At 51.5% G+C, this 22,799-nt stretch overlaps 6 protein-coding genes across 6 annotated transcripts; 4 read left to right on the top strand and 2 right to left on the bottom strand.

The window, feature by feature from the left end:
• Nucleotides 1-23: 23 nt before the first annotated feature.
• BDW74DRAFT_181091 (uncharacterized protein) lies at nt 24-734 on the top strand (the record flags this gene model as incomplete). Its single annotated transcript, XM_073729916.1, has 3 exons — nt 24-331; nt 368-553; nt 629-734. The coding sequence occupies 3 exons, from the start codon at nt 24-26 to the stop codon at nt 732-734; spliced, it is 600 nt and encodes a 199-aa protein (XP_073580970.1).
• Nucleotides 735-1,285: 551 nt separating this feature from the next.
• BDW74DRAFT_186967 (uncharacterized protein) lies at nt 1,286-3,699 on the bottom strand (the record flags this gene model as incomplete). The annotated part of the gene is made up of 4 exons (XM_073731362.1): nt 1,286-1,376; nt 1,451-1,647; nt 1,713-3,409; nt 3,474-3,699. The coding sequence occupies 4 exons, from the start codon at nt 3,697-3,699 to the stop codon at nt 1,286-1,288; spliced, it is 2,211 nt and encodes a 736-aa protein (XP_073580971.1).
• Nucleotides 3,700-4,397: 698 nt separating this feature from the next.
• On the top strand, nt 4,398-6,027 carry BDW74DRAFT_169709 (cytochrome P450; the record flags this gene model as incomplete). The annotated part of the gene is made up of 3 exons (XM_073727039.1): nt 4,398-4,586; nt 4,635-5,019; nt 5,069-6,027. The coding sequence occupies 3 exons, from the start codon at nt 4,398-4,400 to the stop codon at nt 6,025-6,027; spliced, it is 1,533 nt and encodes a 510-aa protein (XP_073580972.1).
• A 408-nt stretch (nt 6,028-6,435) lies between these two features.
• BDW74DRAFT_169721 (NACHT and WD repeat domain-containing protein) lies at nt 6,436-11,731 on the top strand (the record flags this gene model as incomplete). Its single annotated transcript, XM_073727042.1, has 7 exons — nt 6,436-6,757; nt 6,809-6,888; nt 6,938-8,890; nt 8,966-9,319; nt 9,659-10,366; nt 11,081-11,232; nt 11,620-11,731. 7 exons carry the CDS (start codon nt 6,436-6,438, stop codon nt 11,729-11,731), a joined length of 3,681 nt encoding a protein of 1,226 aa, XP_073580973.1.
• An 816-nt stretch (nt 11,732-12,547) lies between these two features.
• Nucleotides 12,548-17,054, bottom strand: BDW74DRAFT_181094 (ankyrin repeat-containing domain protein; the record flags this gene model as incomplete). The annotated part of the gene is made up of 6 exons (XM_073729917.1): nt 12,548-12,679; nt 12,731-12,800; nt 13,526-15,369; nt 15,420-16,513; nt 16,615-16,806; nt 16,865-17,054. 6 exons carry the CDS (start codon nt 17,052-17,054, stop codon nt 12,548-12,550), a joined length of 3,522 nt encoding a protein of 1,173 aa, XP_073580974.1.
• A 1,514-nt stretch (nt 17,055-18,568) lies between these two features.
• On the top strand, nt 18,569-21,546 carry BDW74DRAFT_181095 (peptidase S41 family protein; the record flags this gene model as incomplete). Its single annotated transcript, XM_073729918.1, has 4 exons — nt 18,569-18,707; nt 18,767-19,156; nt 19,224-19,978; nt 20,029-21,546. 4 exons carry the CDS (start codon nt 18,569-18,571, stop codon nt 21,544-21,546), a joined length of 2,802 nt encoding a protein of 933 aa, XP_073580975.1.
• Between the last annotated feature and the right edge of the window lie 1,253 nt (nt 21,547-22,799).

The following is a 22,799-nucleotide window of genomic DNA, read 5'->3' on the forward strand; positions in this document are numbered from 1 at the left end:
AGGTCGAAGACTGCAAGGCCACGATGAAGCACGCGGGGCAGTTCCGAGGTGTGCGCCAGGTCCAGGAGCAAGTTGTCCGAGTCAAGGGCCGTGACACCATGATCCCCAGCTTTGAACTCGACGAGCCGAAGGAGGACCGTTGGGGCGGCATCCTGGGTACCCGTGGACAGGAGAAGGGCAGGGAGGCACCTGTACCCGACGAGGACTTGGGTTATGACACTGAGATGGAATCAGTCATCTCAGAAGACGGATCAGAATACCACGACGATGGAGCCACTTTTCCGGAGATTCCGGACGCGGAGGACGAGACGACCCCTCAGGCAGCCCTGATGTGTTTTTCTGAATGGGTTGAACGACCTGTCTGAAGGCAGGGCTTCGAGTGGGCCTTTGCGAAGGCCAAGTTCAGGGCCAAATTCAAGCAAGCCAAGTTCAAGGCGGGGATCGACGGCTCCTTCCGGAGCAAGATATCACGGCGGATCCTAATGCAAGAGGGGAGCGTGGCTGCCACCTGGTATTTTGCTCGGCTCCAGCCTCTGCCAATATTCAATGGCCAGTAAGTCACTACGCTTTTTATTACCCTTGTTAGCAATCGGCGTTTCGAGGCTGACATATGTAAACCATTTTATAGCTGCCTGGTGGTCTCTCAAGATAAGCACCGGATCTTCCTCACAATGGTAGACACTGGAGAGGACTATCTCCAATACCTGGAGAAGGGGGATGCCATCACTGCCTAGGCATACTGTCGCATGCGCACCTTCGGGCCATGGAACACTCTCATCCGGGAGCACATGAATCAGTTTGGCCATGTCATCGCATGCTTAACACACCACATCAAGGCGTCCATCGCAAGGAAGAAGGATCCCAGGAAATAATATCCCTTTAATTCAAATAAGGTCCGGGATGTGGAAAGGACCCCTTGCCAAATAGGGGATTACCATGCGTTCTTAGCCCCCTAGACTACTACGGTAGTATAATCTTAATATCAAAAACTCTCTTTTTCCCAGTATGATATTTTAGTAATAGCGCGTACGCTTTGCCACTAGTTATTTATTTAATCTTTTGCACCAGTTACAACCCTCCTGCCTAGCCCTGGTGTTGAGACGGCGTCAGACTGCGTCCCGATGGTAACACAGTAAGGTACAGTACTATGGTATTGACGTAAGTATGTTTCTTTTTTTTCTTAACGCCATAGACAACTTTTCCACCTTGAAAATATCCAGCAACCTGCTTGCTCAAGTTGTCCTGTAGGTACGGCCTGCTATCACATTCACGCGGTTCATTCACCTCACATCAACGGCTTATCCCCATATCTATCCCTGTACATAGCAAGTGCCCGGATCGGAAAAGCGTAGAGGTAGCTATGATATAGCAGCTCACTGCACTCATCACTATCAGCATACGCATAACGGAGTGGAATTAAAGGCACAGGAACGCTAGGAAAAAAACACACCAAGTGACAATCCCACATCCGACGCCCTTCTCTTGCGGCCACTCTCCGCTCGCTCGTTGCCGACTGATTATTAGCCGGATTCCTCTTCGGGTGGGGGCGGCGTCGGGGTACTCCGCGTGCATTAGGGCTAGACAGGCCCAGGCGGTCTGCACGGTGTGCGAGGTATCCGCCTGGACGTATTTGTCTTCGATGATGGACTGCAAGTGTGACAATTAGCTCCTTGTGATTGATATTGGGCGTCAGGTATGGTTGCGTAACGTACCTGCATCGTCTCTCCCCACCCTCCATCATCCCGCTGCTGCTTGACAAGAAAATCGCAACCGCGTTTCACGGCGCGATTGTTGTCATATGTAAGACCCACGCACGCCAGTGCTTCCATGGCGAAAAACGCCCCGTAGATGCAGGCAATGCCCCAATAAGCCATCCAGCTACCGTCTGATCGCTGTTGACTTAGGATGTATGCCACGCCGCGGTCGATAGTCCGAGCGACGTCTTTGCGCCGATAGTGAGGATTCCGCTGGCGGTAGAGAGCGAGTGCCGTGATGCACGAAGAAGTACACTCTACGTAGTCGTATTCAACCATCACTTTGCCGAAGATCTCGGTGCCGTTCACGTACTCTAGTAGCGGGCTGCCCCGGATGGGTTCGAAGCTGCTATATCCGCCGCTGGGGTTCTGGACCATGATTAGATTGTCCACGCCGAGCTGGAGGTTGTGTTCAGTGCTAAGGCGGAGAAAATCGCTGTTGTTCTCGACCAGGAGAATGGCCTTGAGGGCTTCGCCTGTGCAGTCGGAGCACGCGAGGCCATGGTAGTTGATCGAAAAAGGCCAGCCTCCAAGCCGAGAAGAGAAAAGACAGGGTGATTCTTCGGCAAAATCCGTGGTGTACTGCTGCTCAACGAGGAACTTGTATGCGGCGTGCACGGCTGGTTGGCATTCTGGCGAGTTTATGAGGCTGACTTCGGCGTAGGTTTGTACTGCGATGGCTGTCTCCCAGGTGTGTCCGCCGTGAATGCTCATCATCTGCATTCCGCGCGGTCCCATCCAGAGATACTCATGGCTGGCATCCTGGATGCGGCGAAGACCCTCGGAATCCGGACCCTCTTTGTCGTAGAAGGCTATCATATTGAGGAAGCAGTCTACACTAATGCCGCCAACCGAGTTGGTTGCTTTCTCCGACTCCTCGATAATGCTCCAGACTCGGTCTAGGCCCCGCTTCAGAAGGGAGTCTGACCGGAACCATGGGATCCAGATGTTGATCAGAATCCAGTTGAGCAGAAGCAGCGGCCAGGGCTTGCGTAGCTCACGAGACCTCCGCAGTGTAGCTCCTCGACAAGCTACAAAGTCCACCTCGTCATAAGGCTGCACGAAAATCTCCTCGCGGATCTGGTCGAGTAGCGGATTCGATGGCATAGTAAATCGCTTAGTAGACAAATAGCTCATGGCCAGGTAGACTTGCCGCGGGAGGACGTACCATCCCCAAGGACTTATGGGCACCCATTCCGGAAGTAACCACATCTCAACAGGGTACGGGTCGGTGCCCTCCCATTCGTAGAGTCCGAGTAGGGCAAGCCAGAGCTTGGCCCATGAGGGAAGGCGGACTGCCCCGCCCATATCGAGCAGGCAGATACGCGCTTTGACTAGAGCTTGTTGGTCCGCTGATACCCCCATCAGCCGCAGAGCCACGTAGACAAGGATAGTCCCCATGAGCGTGGTGTCCTCGCCGCAGTAAGTAGGCCAGCCCCCATCTGGGTTCTGAGAGGTCAAAATGGAATTCATGAGCTCAATCGCGTGCGCTTCGTCAATGGTCGTTCGGGTAATGTACCATGAGATGATCAGCATCGGCGTAACGAAATAGATGCAGCTCAGATCCGCCGCCCAGCAGCCGAGCTCTTTCACTTGAACCTGGCTGTAGTAGAGCGCCCCGTTCCTAATCGCGTCCGAGGGTGTCCATGGAGGAGCTTGCTCCGCAGCTTTCTAACCCTGTTAGCAAATGACAACGAGAGTGGGGGCAATATAGGAAACGTGCTGTTGGCAAGCCAAGATAGAATCTGGACGTCATGTCTTGCGGGCGAGCAGCCCTTTCATGATCAGACCTTAGATATTTCCACTTCAATCGGCCCAAGTCTTCCTCCACTGTCAATCGCCAGCCGTCGCGACTGGTCTTTTGCGCTGAGAAGGGGTCATCTCCATCCTGAACATGAAAAGCTTGCAAACGGTCTCTGACTTTCAGAGCATACTTGCTAGTCATGGTGATGATAATCAGGCGAACTGGCACGAAGCTCGGATAAATTCTGACGAGACGAGGTGCTCTAGAGTGACAGCAAGATGATTGGGGCCCTGAAGTTGTTTTGTAGCACCCGCCAGGCTTCATTACGAGGGTTGGGAACTGGTCGCGCAGAGCAAAAGGTCGCTGGTGTCAAAGCTCATCCGAATGTAACTAGCCCCCCGCAGAGTATCAGTGGGGATGCAAAGCATCTTGCTTGAATTGGTAACAGTTGACCTCCTGGCTTCCAATACAGCTGAGCACTGCAGGTCTCCGGAAGCTACTCCGTATCAGTGGCTGGCTGTGGACAAGCGTGTCTGACTGACCCCTTGCTTCAGTAAGAGTGGTCTGCTTTGCTGGGAACTTACAAGCGTAGTGATGACATCCAAGACTCTCATCCATGCGGCTCCCTTGCTCTTTCGCATAGAGACCGGTTCATTTCTCAATCATTTCCTTATCAGTGACATAAGCGACATCGTTGTCGTAAGAAGCGCCCGAGCTTAGGGGACCACTGGTCGGTCACCGGGTTTCGGGGAACCGGTCGTTATGTCAATTGTGATCGGTGGAACCAGGAGAGATGGAAACCATGGTGATGGGACATAAAAAAGGTTCGTTCGGCCATTGTATGCTTCCAGGCTGGTGAGGGAGCAACAATGCTGCTAGTAGATATCTGCTTCTCCTTGATGGGCGCAGGGTTGACTCTGGCAGTCTTCATCTGTTTCTTCTCTATTGCTCTGCATCTCTGCACGGATTCAAAATGTGCATCGAACATTCCACTGGTCAAAGTCACCAAAGGGAAGCGTCCATGGTTGTCCGGCTACCTCTCCTACCTTTCGAACGCGAATGAGGCCATATACCAGGCGTATCACAGAGTAAGGGGTTTGCGCTCATATGAACAACCAACTGACCGGCCACTGCAGTATTCCAAGCATGGCCTGATCTGCCAGCTTCCAAGCAACACATTTGGCACGTCGATCATCCTCCCAAGCAAAGATATACCGTGGCTCTTAGCTCAGCCACTAGATCTCCTCAGCTTTTATGAGTGGGCAGTGGAGTCAATGCAGGCAAGATGGACCTTGGGAGACACACGCTATGGCACCGATGATTCTATCCTTCACATCCAGCATGTTGCCATCCGTGCCGCATCCAGTACCATGATTCCCCAGTACCAGGATGAGCTGGAGCACAGCATTGACCGTGTCCTGGGTAATGACTACGAGACCTGGAAGGCAGTCGACCCAGCACCGGCAATGGATTCGATCCTTCTGCAATCCTCTCTGCGCTATATTGTCGGGTCTCCTCTTTGTATGAAGACCTCAATCCTACTCATTCCGACGCTGACTGTGCTCGTTAGGCGCCAATGAAGCATTCCTCCGGTGGTATCGGATCTACATCCGGATCGTATTTCCAACAAGCGAGATTCTGCGTTTGGTCCCTAGTATCATGCGCCCAGTGGTCGGCAACATCCTCTCACTACCTCGTTGGATCGTTCTCCGGAAGCTGCAGAGCCTTATCCGCCCGACATTTGACAAGCGTCTGCGTCTGCTCGCCTTGCAGCCAGAGGACTCTTCCACGCACCTACCCCAGGACTTTCTGCAGCACCTCATGCGATCGCTCTACCAGCGCAATAGTCCCGATCTCAACACCCACTTTGTCACCATTCAACTCATTCTTTTCTCAATCAGCGCCACGTTCAGCACCTCTCTGCTCGCATCGCACGTCTTTTACGACATCCTCGCATCTGACCCCGAGTATAACACCCTCGCTGAAATCCACGCCGAACTCAATGCAGTCTTCGGATACCCAGATCCAAACCAAAAGCAATTCTGGACTCGACTAGAAACCGAAAAACTGCCCAAGATCGACAGCATTCTGCGCGAATGCCTCCGGATTAATAACCTGCCCGGCCAAAGCATGCCGCGGAAGGTGATGACGAGCGGATTGCAGACACCCGACGGCTACGAGCTCCCAAAAGGCGCAACTGTCTCGCTGCTCGCACGAGGCCCACAGATGGACGCCAACATCTATCCAGAACCGCACAAGTTTGTTCCCTTCCGGCACCTGCAATTGAAGAAGCGGCTAGTTGAGACGGGCCCGGAGTTTCTAGCGTTTGGGCACCAGTCCGGCTCATGTCCAGGCCGGTTTCTCTTGGCCGTTGAGCTGAAGATGCTGGTTGCGTATCTTGTTCGGCGCTATGAGTTGGAATTGCCGAGCGAGTATAACGGAAAACGACCGCAAGCTGGTTGGTTCGGTGAGTTTTGTTTGCCGCCGAAGAACGGGAGAATCCGGATTAGAAGGAAGAAAGATCTCTAAGACTGTATTGTTTAAAAAAGCGTTTTCTTCTAGGGATCATATCTTTATGTATATGCTTCGCTCCCGCTGGCTCTAGCACTCTGGTGTGGTATTCTGCTCTGCGTAGGTGGGTGAGATAGGAAAACTGTGAAGAATCAAACCTTTGCACTAGACTCAGCTGCAATAGGAAGGCATCGTTCTCGTACGTCACGTGGATTGTTTCTGGTAGGTATGCACGACAGCGGAGTCAAAGACTACCTATGTAGGAGCGGCCTCCTACCCCTCACTTGAGTGAGGTCTTCTCTACAAATTAATTCCTCTACTCCTACAAACAATGGCCTTTGCGACCAAAAGCTACACTTAAAGGGCCTGCTTCTACTTCTTATTACAAACACTCCTTCCATACTGAATTATTCTAAAAGACACACAATGCTTGGACGATTCAAAAAAGTCTTGGGGCGGCGGAGCAAAGAGGAAACCACAGCTGCGAGACCAAGCTCGTCCATTTCTGTGGGAAGTGTGACCGAAGAAAGTGGCTTTACCAAACTAGAAGATAATATATCCAGTGGAAGCGATTTCTGGCAGATTGCGTATAATCGGTTAAGCGAGGCCGAGCGAATTACACTGCCAGCGACTCTCCCGGAAACACCGACTCAATCTCACAGCAGTCATTCACGGACGAAAGAAATACTGGACCGAGTCCTAGAAACGACTAGACAGCAGTACAAGGGTTATGAGGAGAGCCGGAACAGTATCTGAACAACAGCAGACAGAATCCTGAACTCCACATTGTCGTTTCAAGATATTGTTAGTAGCGTCGTTCGATTCGATCCAACGGGCCATGCTTCAAACGCCTGGGAGGTTATTTCACTTGGGTTGTCGGCACGTCCCTGTTTACCGACGCAGGTGATTGCTTCAACTAAGGATCTAGATGGCTAAGAACCATGCAGACCTGCGGGATGCCCTTTTCGACTCTTCAGCATACCTGGCGGATGTTCTGACGCGCTGTGTCTTTATCGAAGAACAGCTTTATCGTGAGAGTAACGCAGTGGTACCATCAAATGCCGAAAAGAGTCAATCGCTTGTCCGGGCCTATACAGCAATACTGCGCTATGCGGCCGAGGTCCGCAGAATCCAACAGTTCAATACTGGGAGAGATATTGTAGAAAGTATAAAAGCGATAACGAGTCAGCCACTGACGCAGCTGAAGTCGGCCATAAAGGAAGAGGAGTTATATTTGCAACTCTGGCTGCTTCTAGACCAGCACCTGCATCGAAAAGCAGAGGCAGAGGCTATCCTTAGGCAAGTCGATGAGTTGATAGTGGCTGTTGAAGAGGTGGGGAAAGTAGTTGCCATGCTCAATCTGCCTTCTGTTGACGGCGCATGTTTCAACTCCTTCGAAGATCAACATGAAGATGAATGTCTCCTTGGAACGCGAACACGATTGCTCCAGCAAATACAGGATTGGGGAAACTCCAGCGATACGCCAATATTCTGGTTAATTGGCATGGCGGGAACGGGCAAGTCCACTATTTCGAGGACAGCAGCTCGACTTTTCATGGCGAACGGCATCCTCGGGGCAAGCTTTTTCTTTAGGAGAGGTGACGGGGATCGAGGCACGGCAGCAGGGTTCTTCCCGACCATTGTCAAGCAATTGGCGACGCATATTCCGCAGACAATTCCTGGTATCCAGAAAGCGATAGAGAAAGATCCTTTGATTGCAACAAAGTCGCTGCGGGAGCAGTTTGACAAGCTCCTTCTGCAGCCATTGCACTCAATGCATCGACCGCAAGCGGCAACTCCACCCGTGATTCTCGTCGATGCGCTAGATGAGTGTGCGCGAGAGGAAGACATTGAGATCATCCTCGAGCTTCTACCCAAGGCCTCCAAGGTGATCCGATTCTTAATAACAGCCCGGCCAGATTCAGCCATCCGCTTTGGCTTCGATCAATTTGACCAGAACCATTATCAGAAGACCATCCTTCAAAACATTGGCGATGACGTGATAAAGCGAGACATTACCCTGTACCTTCAGGAAGAATTCTCCAAAATACGACGGAAGCGCCAGTGTGCTCTTCCGCAGGACTGGCCTGGAGAGGAAAGGATCGAAGCCTTAGCAACGATGGCTGTTCCGCTCTTTATCTTCGCAGCAACCGTGTGTCGATTCGTGGCCGATAGAAGATTCAACCCAGAGAAGCGGCTGGAACAGTTTCTTGCCGAACCCTCGGGATCTAAGCTGGATAGGACGTACCGTCCAGTCCTAAATCAACTTTTCACAGATAATGCGAATGACATGAAGTTGCTGATCGACGAGTTTCAAAAAGTCATCGGCGTGGTTATTCTTCTTGCTGCGCCACTCTCATTAAGCGCCCTTGGACAGCTACTCGAGATACCAGAAGAAGATATCAGTAATCTGTTGGACTCATTCCATTCAGTTCTGAGCATACCTGATGACCCACACTTACCTATCCAGACTCTGCATCTTTCCTTCCATGATTATCTTGTTGATGAGCAGACCAGGGCCCAGGAAGCTACCTCTCAATTTTGGGTAGACAAAGAGGAAAAGCATGGCTTGATCGCCAGCCATTGCCTCACTCTCATGAGTTACTCACTCAGAAAGAATATTTGCGGGCTTTCAGGTTATGGAACACTCCGGGAAGAGACCGACCATGTTTCTGTCACAAGCTTTCTCCCTGATGCTCTCCAATACGCTTGTCGCTATTGGGTTTATCATCTAACCCAAAGCTCAGCATCAGCAAGGACCTCGAAGCAGATCCTCCCCTTTCTAGAGAAGCATTTTCTTCATTGGCTAGAGGCTATGAGCATTCTGGGCTTGATATCGGAGGCCGTCATTGCTGTCACTACATTACTAGGGCTACCGCATGTGAGTATTGTGTCTTCCCAAGCGCACGGCAAAGCAAGCGGCTGAGGCGTCAATACATTGTAGGCCACGCCGAAGAATGCGATATTCGTCTTTCTCTCGGATGCCAAACGGTTTATACTCAAAAATGCGTACATCGCCAGAAGAGCGCCGTTGCAGCTCTATTGCTCTGGTCTGACTTTTGCACCCCAAAAATCTCTAATTCGAATGACATTCAAAGACGACACCCCTTTCTGGATCTCTAGACCACCGAGTACTGAAGAGAACTGGAGCCCTGAGCTGCAGACCCACGAGGGCCATTCTCACGAGGTCAATTGCGTGCGCTTTGCCCCAGATGGAAGAACAGTGGTATCTGCTTCGGACGACAATACAATCAAGCTTTGGACTACAACAGCGGGCCTAGAGCAAACCCTGGATGGCCACCAAGACTCAGTCGTCGACTTCGCACTCTCCCCAGACGGCAAGAAAATAGTTTCCGCGTCTCGTGATGGTACGATCGGCCTCTGGAGCAGCACGGGGACCCTACAGAAAAAACTTGATTTGCGTGATGAAAAAATGGAAGATGTTTGTATCTCACACGCCGGAAGCGTGGTACCTTCTACTTACTGGGATCGTGAGGAGACCTTTTGGTCCGTGGTGGAACCGGACTACGGCATAGCACGAGACGAGCGTTGGATTAATAGCGTCGTGTTCTCGTCTAATGGAGAACTTATAGTTTCCGGCTGCAGTGACGGAAGCATACAGCTGTGGGATTGCAACGGGAATCTGCAGCACTCGCTCAAAGGCCACGGCGACTCGGTCAAATCAGTTGCTATATCTCCAGACAGCAAGCTAATTGCTTCGGGATCCGCCGATTATACCGTCAAACTCTGGAGCACCACCGGGACTTGGAAGCATACCATAAGAAATGAAACCGGGCAGGTGAAAACTGTGTCTTTTTCCCCAGACGGCAGCATAATTGTCTGTACTTCGATCTATGGTGAGGCGAAGTTTTGGGGTATCGAAGGATCTTTACAATGTGCCCTCGGCGAAATGCACAAGAGAATAGAATGTGTGGCTTTCTCTCCCAAAGACAACCTGGTTGCGACCGGATTCAGCGATGGTATAATAAGCCTCTGGCAGACGGACAAGTGGGTTCTGAACCACACCCTCAGTGACAAGACCTGGGCGAGCAAGCTTGCATTTTCTCCCGACGGGCAACAGCTAGTCTCGGCGCACGCCAACATCGCAAAAGTCTGGCAGCTGAGCACCGGGACCCTACAAAGCACGCTGGAAGGGCATTCCAGCTACATCGACTGCGTTGCCTTCTCACCTGACGGCAAACTCATAGCTTCTGGATCGGGCGACGGCACTGTCCGGATCTGGGACGCGACCATGGTTCACCACCAGAGCAAACCAGCTGCACATACGGACGATGTGAGGAGGGTATGCTTCTCGCCAAACGGAAAACAAATCGCATCGTCCTCATCTGACGGCACAGTTCGGCTTTGGGACGCGGATACGCAGCGCCTACAGCATATACTCTCACTTGCTCATTTAGAAGGGAACGGACTTTTGCTGTATTCCCCGGATGGCGCACTGATACTTTATATTGGTACGAGTTCCGCAATTCCCATGATCTGGGATACTACGACCGGCGCTTTAATACATTCCTGTCCCTCTCGCGAATTCTCCATGGGCCCTGGAAGGGCGCAATTCTCTCCAGATAGTAAGATCGTGGCCTATCACTTGCCGGACGCCTTCGAATTTAGACACGCAGTTTCACAGGAATTAGCTTTCTCGGTGAAAGTTACCAGAAACATCCTCGCTAGGGCAACTTATACTTTTTCTCCTTGCAGTACCTTCGTTGCCACATATTCAATATTCCCTTTCCAGTCAAATCAACAGACATGGCCAAAACCGAACAAAGAACAAAGAACTCTAAGCGACTGGCAAAGTGATCAAGGTATCAAAATCCGCAAAGCCACAACCGGGGCCATCCAAAGCATCATACGCGGCCACGCAGATGTAATCTGGACTGTCAAGATTTCGTCGGATGGGCGCTTGGTGGCCTCTACGTCCGCAGACTGGACAGTGAAGCTCTGGCATGCGGACACAGGAGAGTTGAAGCATTGTCTCCAACACCCGACATACCTCCTCGCCGTGGCAATCTCATCGGATACCAGGATCCTCGCTTCGATCTCTAGCGACAAGGCGATCAGGCTGTGGGACATCGCCTCCGGAACATTACAACATACCCTCCCCTGTGAGGAGGAGATTGACGACCTCTCTTTCTTGGAGGACGGAAGTTCCCTGATAACCAAGTTCGGCTTCATTGACCTCGACGCATCAAAGGCGAGAGGATCGTGCGTATGCCGTCGTAATATGGTATCCGTAGAAGACGGCGAGTGGATTTGCTTCTACGGCGAGAAAGCGCTCTGGCTCCCGCATGAATATCGCGGGCCTATTGCTGTACGAGATAAGAGGGTGGTTATTGGACACACCAATGGGGCTCTCACGTACATGGAATTTGACTGTGATGCCGCCACCGCAGCGGGGCGCTGTAGCCTTGCTTAGTACTGAGAGACGGCTTTGGATGGTATGCAGGATACCGTACACTACGAATATAGAAAGTGTTTTGGGCGAGGAGCGGCTAGGAGCAGCTTTGTGCGCCCGTGCTGATACCTAGAGCTGGTGTCTACGGAGGGGAGGCTCCATGCAGCACGCTGTGATAAATAGCCATACCTCGGGAGTTTTGATGTTCAACCATCCAAAGGGAGATGGACACTGTGCAGCAGCTCTGCTGGTAGACTCTTACTCCAGCAGAGTCAGCACATCTTGTACCGGTGCCTCGGCTCAAGTTGAAAAAGCCGGGTTTTCCAAACGGCCACGCGCTGAGCTTCTGGGGCATCCATCCATCTTCAAGTGTTTAAGCAACGCGGCGATGGACAGAATTAGTATTATCCCCCGCAGCATCAAAGCTATGACTTCTGAATGGCCCGAACAAGTAGATCAATGCACGCTTGCTCGGCACTAACAACAACATGGGTGAGATAGCAGTGTTCAGCGCCCGTCTTCAATTGCATTGCGTCCATGCTACCTACGGTATGAAGGCGTCTTGCAGGTGATGCGAGCAGGCTCTCTAGTCTGGCCCTCTCATTACCATAGTCAGTGGAGGTATGGGCCCCAGCTTCCTTTGCTTTGGATTATGTAGGAGGCATGGTATTCCACACCGCACCACGAAGAATCAGGTTTCCTCATGTCAATGGAATTACATGATCTTGTAGCCGGCCGTTGCCCCTCCATTACTCTATCCCAGCGGTCAACGGCCAATCAAGCTTGAACATCAGCATCCCGGGACCATCGGCTGCTACTAACATGCACTCCTTCATAGACTTAGATTTCAACTTCACAATGAGCAGCACCTCCTGGTAGTGGGGGGTGGGCTACCTCAAACCCACTCGATATTACTACTAAATACGGCCACAAGCACGCAGTCGGTACCCTATTCTTGTAACCTGAGGTATCATGTCTAAGCCGGGAAGCATCTATCAGGTCGTAGTTGATTGAATTGTTTTCGTAAAGATGTGCCCAGAGTTATGGGGAGTACCTAGGTAGGTAAATCTACCGTATAGAAGTCTACGGGCGCCACCTTCCTGCCTCAACCGGACGTTTCTGGTCTCAGAGGGCGAGCAGGGAGAGTTTGGACTTATGGTGCGAGTAATAGTAGTAATACTCATACACGCATGACGGATCTGTCAGGTTCAGGCCGATTACCGTAAAAGTTCCCCGTCTAGCGGCGCGCAAGCTCTGCTAGGGATTTTTAAATACATTTAAAATACACTAGAAGGAGAAGCTATGTACTGCCTCTGCTTGGGGTGTCTCTAGGTGCGCCTCCCTCTTAGCTTTGGATCCAGGAACACTCCTAGTTATCCTAGCTTGTTAGTAGGCTTTGCCTCTGTGTTGTGTATGCGGAGCAGCTGAGCTAGCTCCACTGCCCGCTCTGTACGCCGTGTGATTAGTGGTCCAATCTGGAGGGGGTCACAATAACAAGCTATTACTTCGGCGATGATGATTTCAAACGCATGAGAGGCCTCCCTGATCTCCGTCCGGACGTGGAGCCTCTGCAGTAGATCATAGTCGGTAAGTTTGCTGCGCATAGTTAGTCTGTGTATATATTGAAAAAGAAAAAGGCCCCATATGAGGGAAAGCCCGGAGACATATTGCAGACATCCTTTAAAATAACCCAAATTATACATGGTCATGGCTACGATTCCTGGGCATATATAATGCTGTAGCCTAGTATTCGACACTCTCAAGACGATAGATCTTATGCAGAGTTTATAGGTCAACAAGGTCTCCCATACATTTGTAGTTTATACTAGCAGTGGTAGCAATCCTAGAAAGGACCAAGATTATAAAAGAAATGGGTACATGGATAGAATATCAACATACAAAATCATTGACTATGCACCTGCAGCGGCCCCGGCGACAGGGTCGATTGGGCGGCAAAGAATTGATCAAAGTTTCTCTCTTATATATCGTTTATGAGAAAAGGGACTTCTAACTGACTCTCCCTACTACACACTCACGGCATAAATCATCCCAACGAATGTCACAACCAGCTGAAAGTCCAAAAGAATTCTCAGCCAGGTGTACCTCACTGCGGTGGCATTTCCGGGGATAGGAGGACCATCAACGTGACCGGATGGAATGAGGTGCGCTAGCCGGGCCAGCAGACCATGTGTTTCTTCTTTTTCCCTAGGCTTCTCGATGGTATCTAACTTCGTACCCTCTGAGTCTCCTGATGGCTTGCTGTCTCTGTTCTTGGCACTGTCAGGCTGTTTACCATGCGCCTGTTCGAGATAGACTAGCACTTCGCGGCCAAGATGTCTATGACGAGCGAGGCTCAAAGGCGTCTTGTCGTTGATGTCTCTAAGACCCAAGGGGCAGCCGTGCTGGACAAGGATTTTAGCGGCGTCAAGGCTGTGTATTAAATAAAGCGGTGTTTGGCCGTCGTAATTTATTTCGGAAACTAGCCGTTTTCCGGACTTTTGCAAAAGAATGAGAGAAAGAATCTTGATCTGGTCATCCGCTGTTGCAAGGTGGATCAGATTGTTCCCTGAGAGGATATCGCGGTGCATCACGTCGGGCCGATCCGATTCTAGCAGATCCTCCAGTATCTTCCAGCGACGAGCACTCGCGAGGGACAGAGCGGGCAGATCGGTGAGTGATTTGATATTGCTGTTGAGGTAATCACATGTGTCAGATAGGGCGCTCATTACGCGTTCGTGGCCCAGAAGGACGGCGAGTGTGTACGGAGTGCAACCTCTATCATCGAACTGATCGAGGTCTGTAATTAACTCTATCAATGTAGTTGCGACATCGCGAGCCTCATCACTATTTGATAGACTTGCGTAATGAAGCGGCGTTAGGCCATAGACGTCTCGGGCGTTGATGTCTGGGGTATCACCCATTTTAGCCAACATGGTCGAATGTAGTAGACGGATCATTGCAGGCTGTCCAGCTGCGCTTGCGATATGAAACAGGTCTTTCCCATTCCTCAGTGGGAATGTCTGGTACTTCATTAAAATTTCGACAACTGTCAGCTCACCGACTGTGACAGCTAAGGATAGGATTGTCCTGCCACTTCGGTCCCTGTGATTAGGGCTGGAACCCCGTTGCACCAACAGCTCAATCAATCTCAGACACTCAGTATCGCGGGTGGTGCCTCTCCGGTCTGCGTTCAACGGGGGACAATCTCGCAGGTAATATACGGCGTACCACAGCGCGGTGTGACCAAATATGTCCTCGGCGTCAATAGCAGGAGAGTATTCCAGAAGACATTCAGCGAGTTGGTGATATCCATGTCTAGCAGCAATCATCAGCCCCGTACACTTCCCTTCGCCAAATCGGGCATTTATGTCGATGTTCTCCTGTGTGAGCAGCTGCTTGAGAATGCCCACTCGACTCTCCTGTTCTCGACCCACGGATGTTATCCCAGGGAGACCGTGAATTGTGTCAACCAGCGCCCTGTTGTCTACTCCACCCAGTTTGATGATATCACGCACCGTGTCTTCATGACCTTTGAGGCAGGCGAGACGTAGTAGGGAGTAATTGTTTCGAGGCTTATCGGTATATTTATCGTGGTGTTCGTCGTGGACCTCTTGGAGGAGATTCCATAGGCCGAACCAGGCACACAAATGATGGATACTGGCATCGGCATGGATCAGATTGACGGTTTTCTTTGCATAGACGTGAGCCATTGCCCGAGTAATGCTCTTACGGCGATCAGTTGCCTGTAGTAGCTGACATGCCTTTCCCTTAGCCTTATGATCATGCTCCGCCACAGCGAGACGGCCATGGTCCCCCCAGTGCTCCAAGGCATAAGCCAGAAAAGGATATGCTTCGATACTAGCACAGTGCTTGGAGAACTGCTCATCACCGAGGTAATCTAGGCAAACAGTGGCCATGAAGGCGTTGGGATCCTGCAAGCACGCATCCTGGCCACTGCCTGTTAGAGCTTTTTAATAGAATAATGGAGTAACCGCACAAAAGAATGCTCCGCGTCACCCTTGTCGATGGTGATCAGCCCGTTGGCCGCGCGCAGGATGTCCGTGCGACGGTCTAGATTCGATTCTTCAATGATGCGGGTGTCACTGGTAAAAGCCAATGCCTGCTGCAATGCCGAAAAGGTTAACGGCTGGCAGGCGGCGATGATGAACGCAAATATGCGCACTGCCATTTGATGCTCTTTCTTTCCTTTGTGTTTCTTGACCAATTCTGTTCGGTTGTTGCAGTATGCCCTTAGATAGTCGCCTGGCACGGTATCCAGGATGCGGAAGAGCTGCTGGCTATTCTTTGGTACCTTGCGCAGGTCGAGCAACGCTTTTGTCCAAGCTTCTGCAAGAATTATCTTGCCCTGTGCCTGTGCGGCAATATCATGGGCAAGCGCGTCTGCCAGATCGGGCTTATCACGCAGGTACTCGATCACGCTTGACTGCTCGTACTTTGGGAAAGGGTGTATGTCCTCATCGCGGACCTCATCCAACGGAGGAGGTGCAAGCCTGCTCCGACAATATCTCTCCAATTCGTCCTGTCCTGCGCGCACTTCAAGCCGAACAGTATCATAAGGCTCTATAAAATCGTGGCTGGGGCTACATTTACCGTCGCTTTTGCACTGCAGGCAAACGTCATATCTCACGTTGTTGCAGCGACAGCGGAAGAAGACGTTGAGATTGCGCTCCCTGCATTCCGCGCACCTCACTAGGTTGTGTGTTTCTCTGTAGCCGAGCGAGGTCGTGAGAAGACTGATCGGCAGGCGTTTGCGAAGAAGGTTCATTTGATATGTCATGACCACATCCTTGACGTCGTCTGAACACTGGTTGACCCCGTCGGCGATCAGGTATGTCCGGTCGTATTTCAAGAGTAGTTCTTCAAAGTCCTCCTTCAGCACCTGTTCGCTACCCAGCGTTTGACTGATGTCTGCCTTTTTGAGCTTCGCTGGTATTAGTGCCGCGGTGTCAAATTGGATCAGTTGCCGGATGAAGCTTCCCAGGACTTTTGCACGGTTGTGTACCTCGCGTTGCTCGTCGCTGAGACTAATGTAGACGACAGGGCGTGATGGAAAGGTCTTCCGGAGATGGCCTGCAATGATGGTCGAGAGAGCAGTCTGGGCAACAACGCAGCATAGTTAGTCTCCAGCTCTCGTCTTGGCCGTCATCATGCATTGAGCAAACATGCCTTACCGGTCCCAGCCTCACCATAGAGTCGGAGCTGCCAATCACGGCCATCCACCCAGCACTTGAACTCCTCCGATTCTAAGACCCATTGCCCGATAGGCACTAACGTTGGCAGCGCAGCCGGGGGAGTTAGTGTGGAGAGTCGATCGAGAAGAGCAACATCAAGAATGGTTTCTAGTCTATCCACAGTCTTACTTACTGCATCACAAACTCGAGATTAGCCTGATCATCTACACCAGCCAGGGCCCGTACATACACTGGTTTTTGGCCAAGTCAGACCCATCAATGATAGCGGGTTCCATGACTGCAAGCAGTTCCTTTGCATATGCACCCGCCGTGAGTGCAGCGTAAGGCTGCCAGAACATATTCTTGTGTGAATCAGTGTAGTCGGAGATCCCGCAAATAGCAATGCTGGGAAATCGATTCACCAGTCCTGCAGCCTCCATCTCAAAGCATAGTACCTCATGAATTTCACGCATTCTATCGCGCACCTCACCATTCCGCAACAGCGTGTCAGCCGATGCAACCAATCCGTAATGCACGGCCGGACTAGGCCTCGTCTTTCGTCCACCCACCCAATGTTTCTCATCACATCCGTCACAACAGTTCAGCTTTCCGCCAGACACGTGGTGATACGGTGTTTTAAAAAGATGATCATGCTCTCGCCCAGGGAATGAGAAGTCGTCTAGGTGGGGCTGCAACAATGCTTCGTTGATGTATTCCTGCATCTTCCCCAGTCCTCTGTTGTGTTTTGACTGAAGCTTCCCAGTAGCGCTTATAAGTATCGGCAGCGGCCTGTTTAGATGCGATCTGATCTCGAATCCGGCGGGGTACATTGTGCCCTTATCATATTGAAGGATCCCACCTGCGTGTGACACGCGATAAAAGATAAGCCAGTGTTCCCATTCAGAGCCTCATAACGGTGATAACAAACCATGATTGCCATGCGGCCTACTAACTACCACATCCCCTAGCAGGATATCCTTCTCAGAGCCATCGCGACCTACTGAAGTCATAGCACCACCCGCAATGCCCACCATCAAGCCAAAACGGATTTTCTCAAACGTGTGAACCAGTTTCACTGCAGCAGCGGCGGTGTCGGTCCGGCCCTGCGTGACGGGACAGACAATAACAATGTTATGCTAGCCCATGCGGCCGACGACATATATATTCTCATCGCCAGGCGTGGGTGGAACATTGTGTTCCTCGTCAAGAAGGGCTCTTGCAGCGGTTTTTTCGCTCTCAAGAACGCAGAACCACCCAACGGTATAGGCCTCGGGGGCTAGAGTTTTCATTATAAAAATTTGTATTTGTTTTTATGAGACGGTCAAGCGGAGCTCATTCCTGGGTGAAAGATTTTAAGATCTCGGAAGACGCGGGGGCTCCGGGTATTGGGAGACGACAAGGCTGAGCGTGCAACGACGAAAGTAAGGCCTAGGATTGGTCCCATATGCAGTCGCTAGTCCGGTGAGCCAGTCTTGTGCTTATTTGGATTACTCAAAGGCCTGGAAGCAATAGATATGAAGCCCAAGAAAGAAAGCTTTGGCAAATTGAAATGGACATCATGCTGGGAAATCCACAAATCAGGACTGAGAAGACCGGATTCCTGGCAGCAGTTGAGCCGCTACTTCGGTGATAGTGGTGCCTTTATTTCCACCATAGCTGGGCTTCCCTCCATGCTGCAAATCAGGGCGCGGACGGCGGGTTGGCTGACCAGTCCGCTTGCCCGTCGCTGACGAGCCAGGGATTGTGTGTCACCAGAGTAAAACATCATGAGTCAAGCCTCGGGCTTTTCGAATATGGACGTTGTAGAGAGATGCTGGTGATAAAACAGGCCATACAGGATTGACCCCCTCGGCAGCCGACAGAGCTCATGTCTGAACGATGGTCGATATAACTTGCCGTTCCCCTGCCTCTAGTGGATGTAATGAGACCACAACGGGTTTCAGTGAAAGTGGCCATGGCACGCAATCCCCTGATCGCGCTCCTGCTGAGTCTCTCGCCAGCCCTGGCCTCGACGCTGCGGCCCCCTCCGTCTTCCATCACCTCAGCCTCCATCCCAAATCCAACCGCTTGCAGTACGATCGTGCAGGAATTAGGTACGCCCTCGTCACCGCCACATGCCCATCCAGGGCTCACATGTATTTATTGTTGATAGATACCGCCGTGTTTGATGCAAAGGCAGTCCATGATTGCCTGATCAGCGTCCCTTTCAACCCAGCGGTTGGCAGTCGCCTTGTTAATTATATCAACGACACAATCCAGTTCCAGAGCACTCTCGCCTATCTTAAAAACCCACCGTTAGGATACCGGCAGCCGGCTGTTGACTTGGTCGCTGGTCTATCTCAGCTACAGAGTGATATTAACGATGGCGTCTTTGACAATGAGTATGTCTTTGAGACCGCTGTCCAGCGGTTGCTCAATGCCGCCCACGACGATCACCTCTCCTTGTCTGGCGGTATTCTTTCGCCCTTTGGTTTCCAGTCGCCCTATGCCATCGCATCCGTATCGCTCGATGGCATAGAGCTACCCAAGGTGTACGTTACAGGTAAGTTTCTCAAGCGAGAGATTGTGTCCCTACCCAGCATTGCTGATTATGCTGCCCTTGTCTCCAGACGACTTGTTCGCCAACGAGACAGACGATGTTGACTGGACACCATCGGCAATTGCAACCATCAACGGCCAGGACGCCGTCGAGTACCTGACAGCTTTCGCTGCGCTCAACTCCGTCGGCAAACTGGAGCCCCACGCGGAATGGAATATGCTAATGCAGAGCGGTGCGTTGGATGCACAAGGGTACTACGAAGTGTTCTGGGGTTCTGCTACGTTCTATCCGGGCGAGAGCATTACATTCGCCTTTGAGAATGGCACTTCCCTTGGCCCCTCGGCATGGAAGGGAATATACTTCAGTCCTGGAGACACCGGCCCGCTGCAGACTGGGGGTGACTTTTACAATTTCTTCGTGCTCGGATTCTATCCTGCATCATACGATGATGCTCTCGAGTCCTTCAGTCAGACAACCCCCAATATCTCCGCGGTTCTCTCCTCGTCAATGCCTTCACCGTCATCGTCAGCCGTCGCCAGTGAAACAGAGGTGTTCGACACAGCATACCCCCCAACCCCAGATGTTATGCTGTCGGACCCTAGCTACAGCGAAGGATTACCACAGGGCTATTTCCTCAACGGCTCATCGCTGGCAGTTATCACCATTCCACTATTTCTCTCGCACGGCAATAACGCCACGGCCTTCACGGACACTGTGCGCCAGTTCCTGACCCAAAGCCAGCAGGCTGGATTGAAAAAGGTGATCATCGATCTCCAGCAAAACAAGGGCGGGCAGGCTCTGCTGGCAATTGAGACCTTCAGGCAGGTCAGTTGACGATGCTCCACGCTCTTATACCAGTCCACTGACATTTACAGTTCTTCCCTTCGATTAAACCTACCGCGCCCAGCCGTAGACGAGCCCATCCGGTGGCAGACGCCCTGGGGTCGACGTTGACACCCTACTGGCAGAACCTCACGAACACCTCCAAGTTCTACCGCAGTTTGACGACCAACGAGTGGGTAGTGGCTAATCGACTCAATGCAGAGACCCATCTCCATTTTACTTCCTGGGACGACTACTATTTTTCAGCAGCTGCCTACGAGGGGGACACGTACACCAAGCTCGAGGAATATAACATCACCGACACGACCTTCATCCGTGAGGCAGCTGATACCGAAGCCAACAACAATCCCGGCCCGCAGCGATACCAAGCAGACGACATGATCATCCTGACCGACAGTCTGTGCTCCTCTGCATGTGCGCTCTTCATGGAGCTCATGCACCAGCAAGCCGGCGTCCGCACCGTGGCTGTAGGCGGCCGGCCAGACACCAGCCCCATGCAAGCCGCCAGCGGAACGCGCGGAGCGGCAATCTACAGCGCCAACCGACTGGACCAGGACATTGAACTGGCAAAGCAGATTGACAATCTGACAACTGGGTTGTTTCCCGATCGCACGAATAGCTTGTACAGTTTTGTCCTAAACGTTAATCTCCAAGACCAGATCCGGCTTGGAAATGTGGCTGCCACGCTGCTACAGTTACATTACGAAGCTGCCGACTGCAGGATCTTTTACACACCTACCACGTGGTACAACTATACAAAGCTGTGGGAGTACGCTTTCGACGCTGCATGGACCAATCCGAAGCTCTGCATCGTGGACTCCAGCTCCAGCTCCAGACAACCTCACCCACCCACACCTTCACAACCACCGGCCCAAGCCCAGCGCCAACCATCCACTTCCCCCAAAGGCACGAACACAAACACAGCTGGATCCGCAGAACACCCTCTAGCCCAAGATCCCTCGAACGACATCCTCTCTGCGCTAGACGCCATCGCGCACTACGACCTCCTCCAGTGCAACGAGCACAAAGACTGCAACGGCGGCGGCCACTACTCGTGCGAGGCCATATCAGTTTGCCACAACGGCGTAGTAACAGTCCAGAAGCGCTGCGTCAGATCTTGCCAGCTCTTGTCGCGGTCCTGCCAAATCGGCACCTGTATTTTCCCACAGTCGTCGTCGGCGTCGGCGGCGGCGGCGGCCACGACTGACAACATTCGTACGGCACGCCTGGCCCCAGGCCAGCAGGGGCGGGGGTCAAGGCGCGGATCACGGTTCAGCACAAACCCAACGCCATCCTCTCCGGGAAAATGCATCCCAGTCCCGCCGAAATGGTGTTCAGACCCGAGGTACGACAGATCTCTTTCCCCCTCGGTCGTGCGGCGTAAGCAAGCAGAGTTTGCTGCTTCGATCAAGAAGGATGGGTTTGTTGCTTGCGGCAACTATGAGGGACTAGAGATCTGCTTCACGCCGGCGAACGAACCGGTTTATAACCCGTACCTTCTGGCTGGGGGTGAGGATACTACTGTGAGAGATCCGTACGGTCAGTTTTAGGACTGAGATGTAAACTGTTTACACTGCGCTGCACGCGTGGTTTGCCTTTGTGAGTTTAGCTAGGGGTGCGACCGAGTAGTAAATGGTGCTCCAAATACCTAATGTTATACCTCTGTCTCTCTTTATAAAAGAGTGCGGAGTGTATGAGTCGACAATTCCTTCGGCCTTCTACTATTCTTATCCCATCCAGCTTAACCCTACCATAGAAGCCATCAATGAATAGACATTGTTATGTATCCATTCCTCAACATTGATTTCTGGCCCTTCGTGACTCTTTCCTGAAGTTCTGTCCGTTGACGACTCGACATCATCATCATCCAATTCAGAAGCTAACTCCGACGCATCAGGATTCATCCAGTCGTATCTTTTCCTCTTCCAAAGGATGCCCATCAAAACGTAGTCATTTAAAGATATCCCGCGTTGCACGTGAAGACTCACACTGCTCCTTATGGTGAAAACCCCTCATGAACAGCTGAAGTATTCGGGATTATTGACTCTACTGGAGCCGCCGGAATATCTAGTCCCACGTTAGGAGCAATAGCAGATTCAACCATCTGATATACCACTCTCGCAATTGACAGTTCCACTGCATATCTCTATTCTGCAAGAAGGTGACGCAGCGTCTTCCTGCCCTTCTTTCCTGCGCAAATCATAACAGTTTGAAATGGGTAATACCATATCAGCCGATGGAAACAATATAGTTCCATGATACGCAGAGATGCCTTCTTGCGAAATCCACACTATGAGCTACTAGGTTCCTGCTGAAGTGCGTTCTATAATAGTGTTGCTATTCGGGAAACCTTCCCAGCTCCAGATTCAGTAATGAGTACATCTTTCCTACATGGGCTGTGCCTTGCCACTTAATTGCATGTGTTAATCACATCACAAGCAATATCACAGGAATCGTAAGGGGATTTACTTTTACATGCGCATTTAGCAGATAGACCGGCTTTTATCAGCCAGATCACAACACATTTTCTTGTCTCTATCGCATCCGGATTAGCCATAGCCTTGGCTGACCTGTTCGGGAAAGAGAACGGGATATACCCTGCCTTGCAGTGCGCAGCTACAACCTTGAATCTGTTGGCAGTATACCTACAAGAGTTGAAAGATTAGTGTAATAACGGCTAAGATTGTTATGCATATGGGTTCCAATATTGCAAGTTTATTAAGTATATACACCGACTAGTCAAAGGTCCTGCAGAGTTGGCGCCATACTCAAAGACCCTTAGAGATTAAGTTAAGCGCTATAC

This window comes from Aspergillus multicolor (assembly GCF_047715735.1).
Source record: "Aspergillus multicolor strain CBS 133.54 unplaced genomic scaffold BDW74scaffold_25, whole genome shotgun sequence".
In the NCBI taxonomy this organism is placed as follows: Eukaryota; Fungi; Ascomycota; class Eurotiomycetes; order Eurotiales; family Aspergillaceae; genus Aspergillus; species Aspergillus multicolor.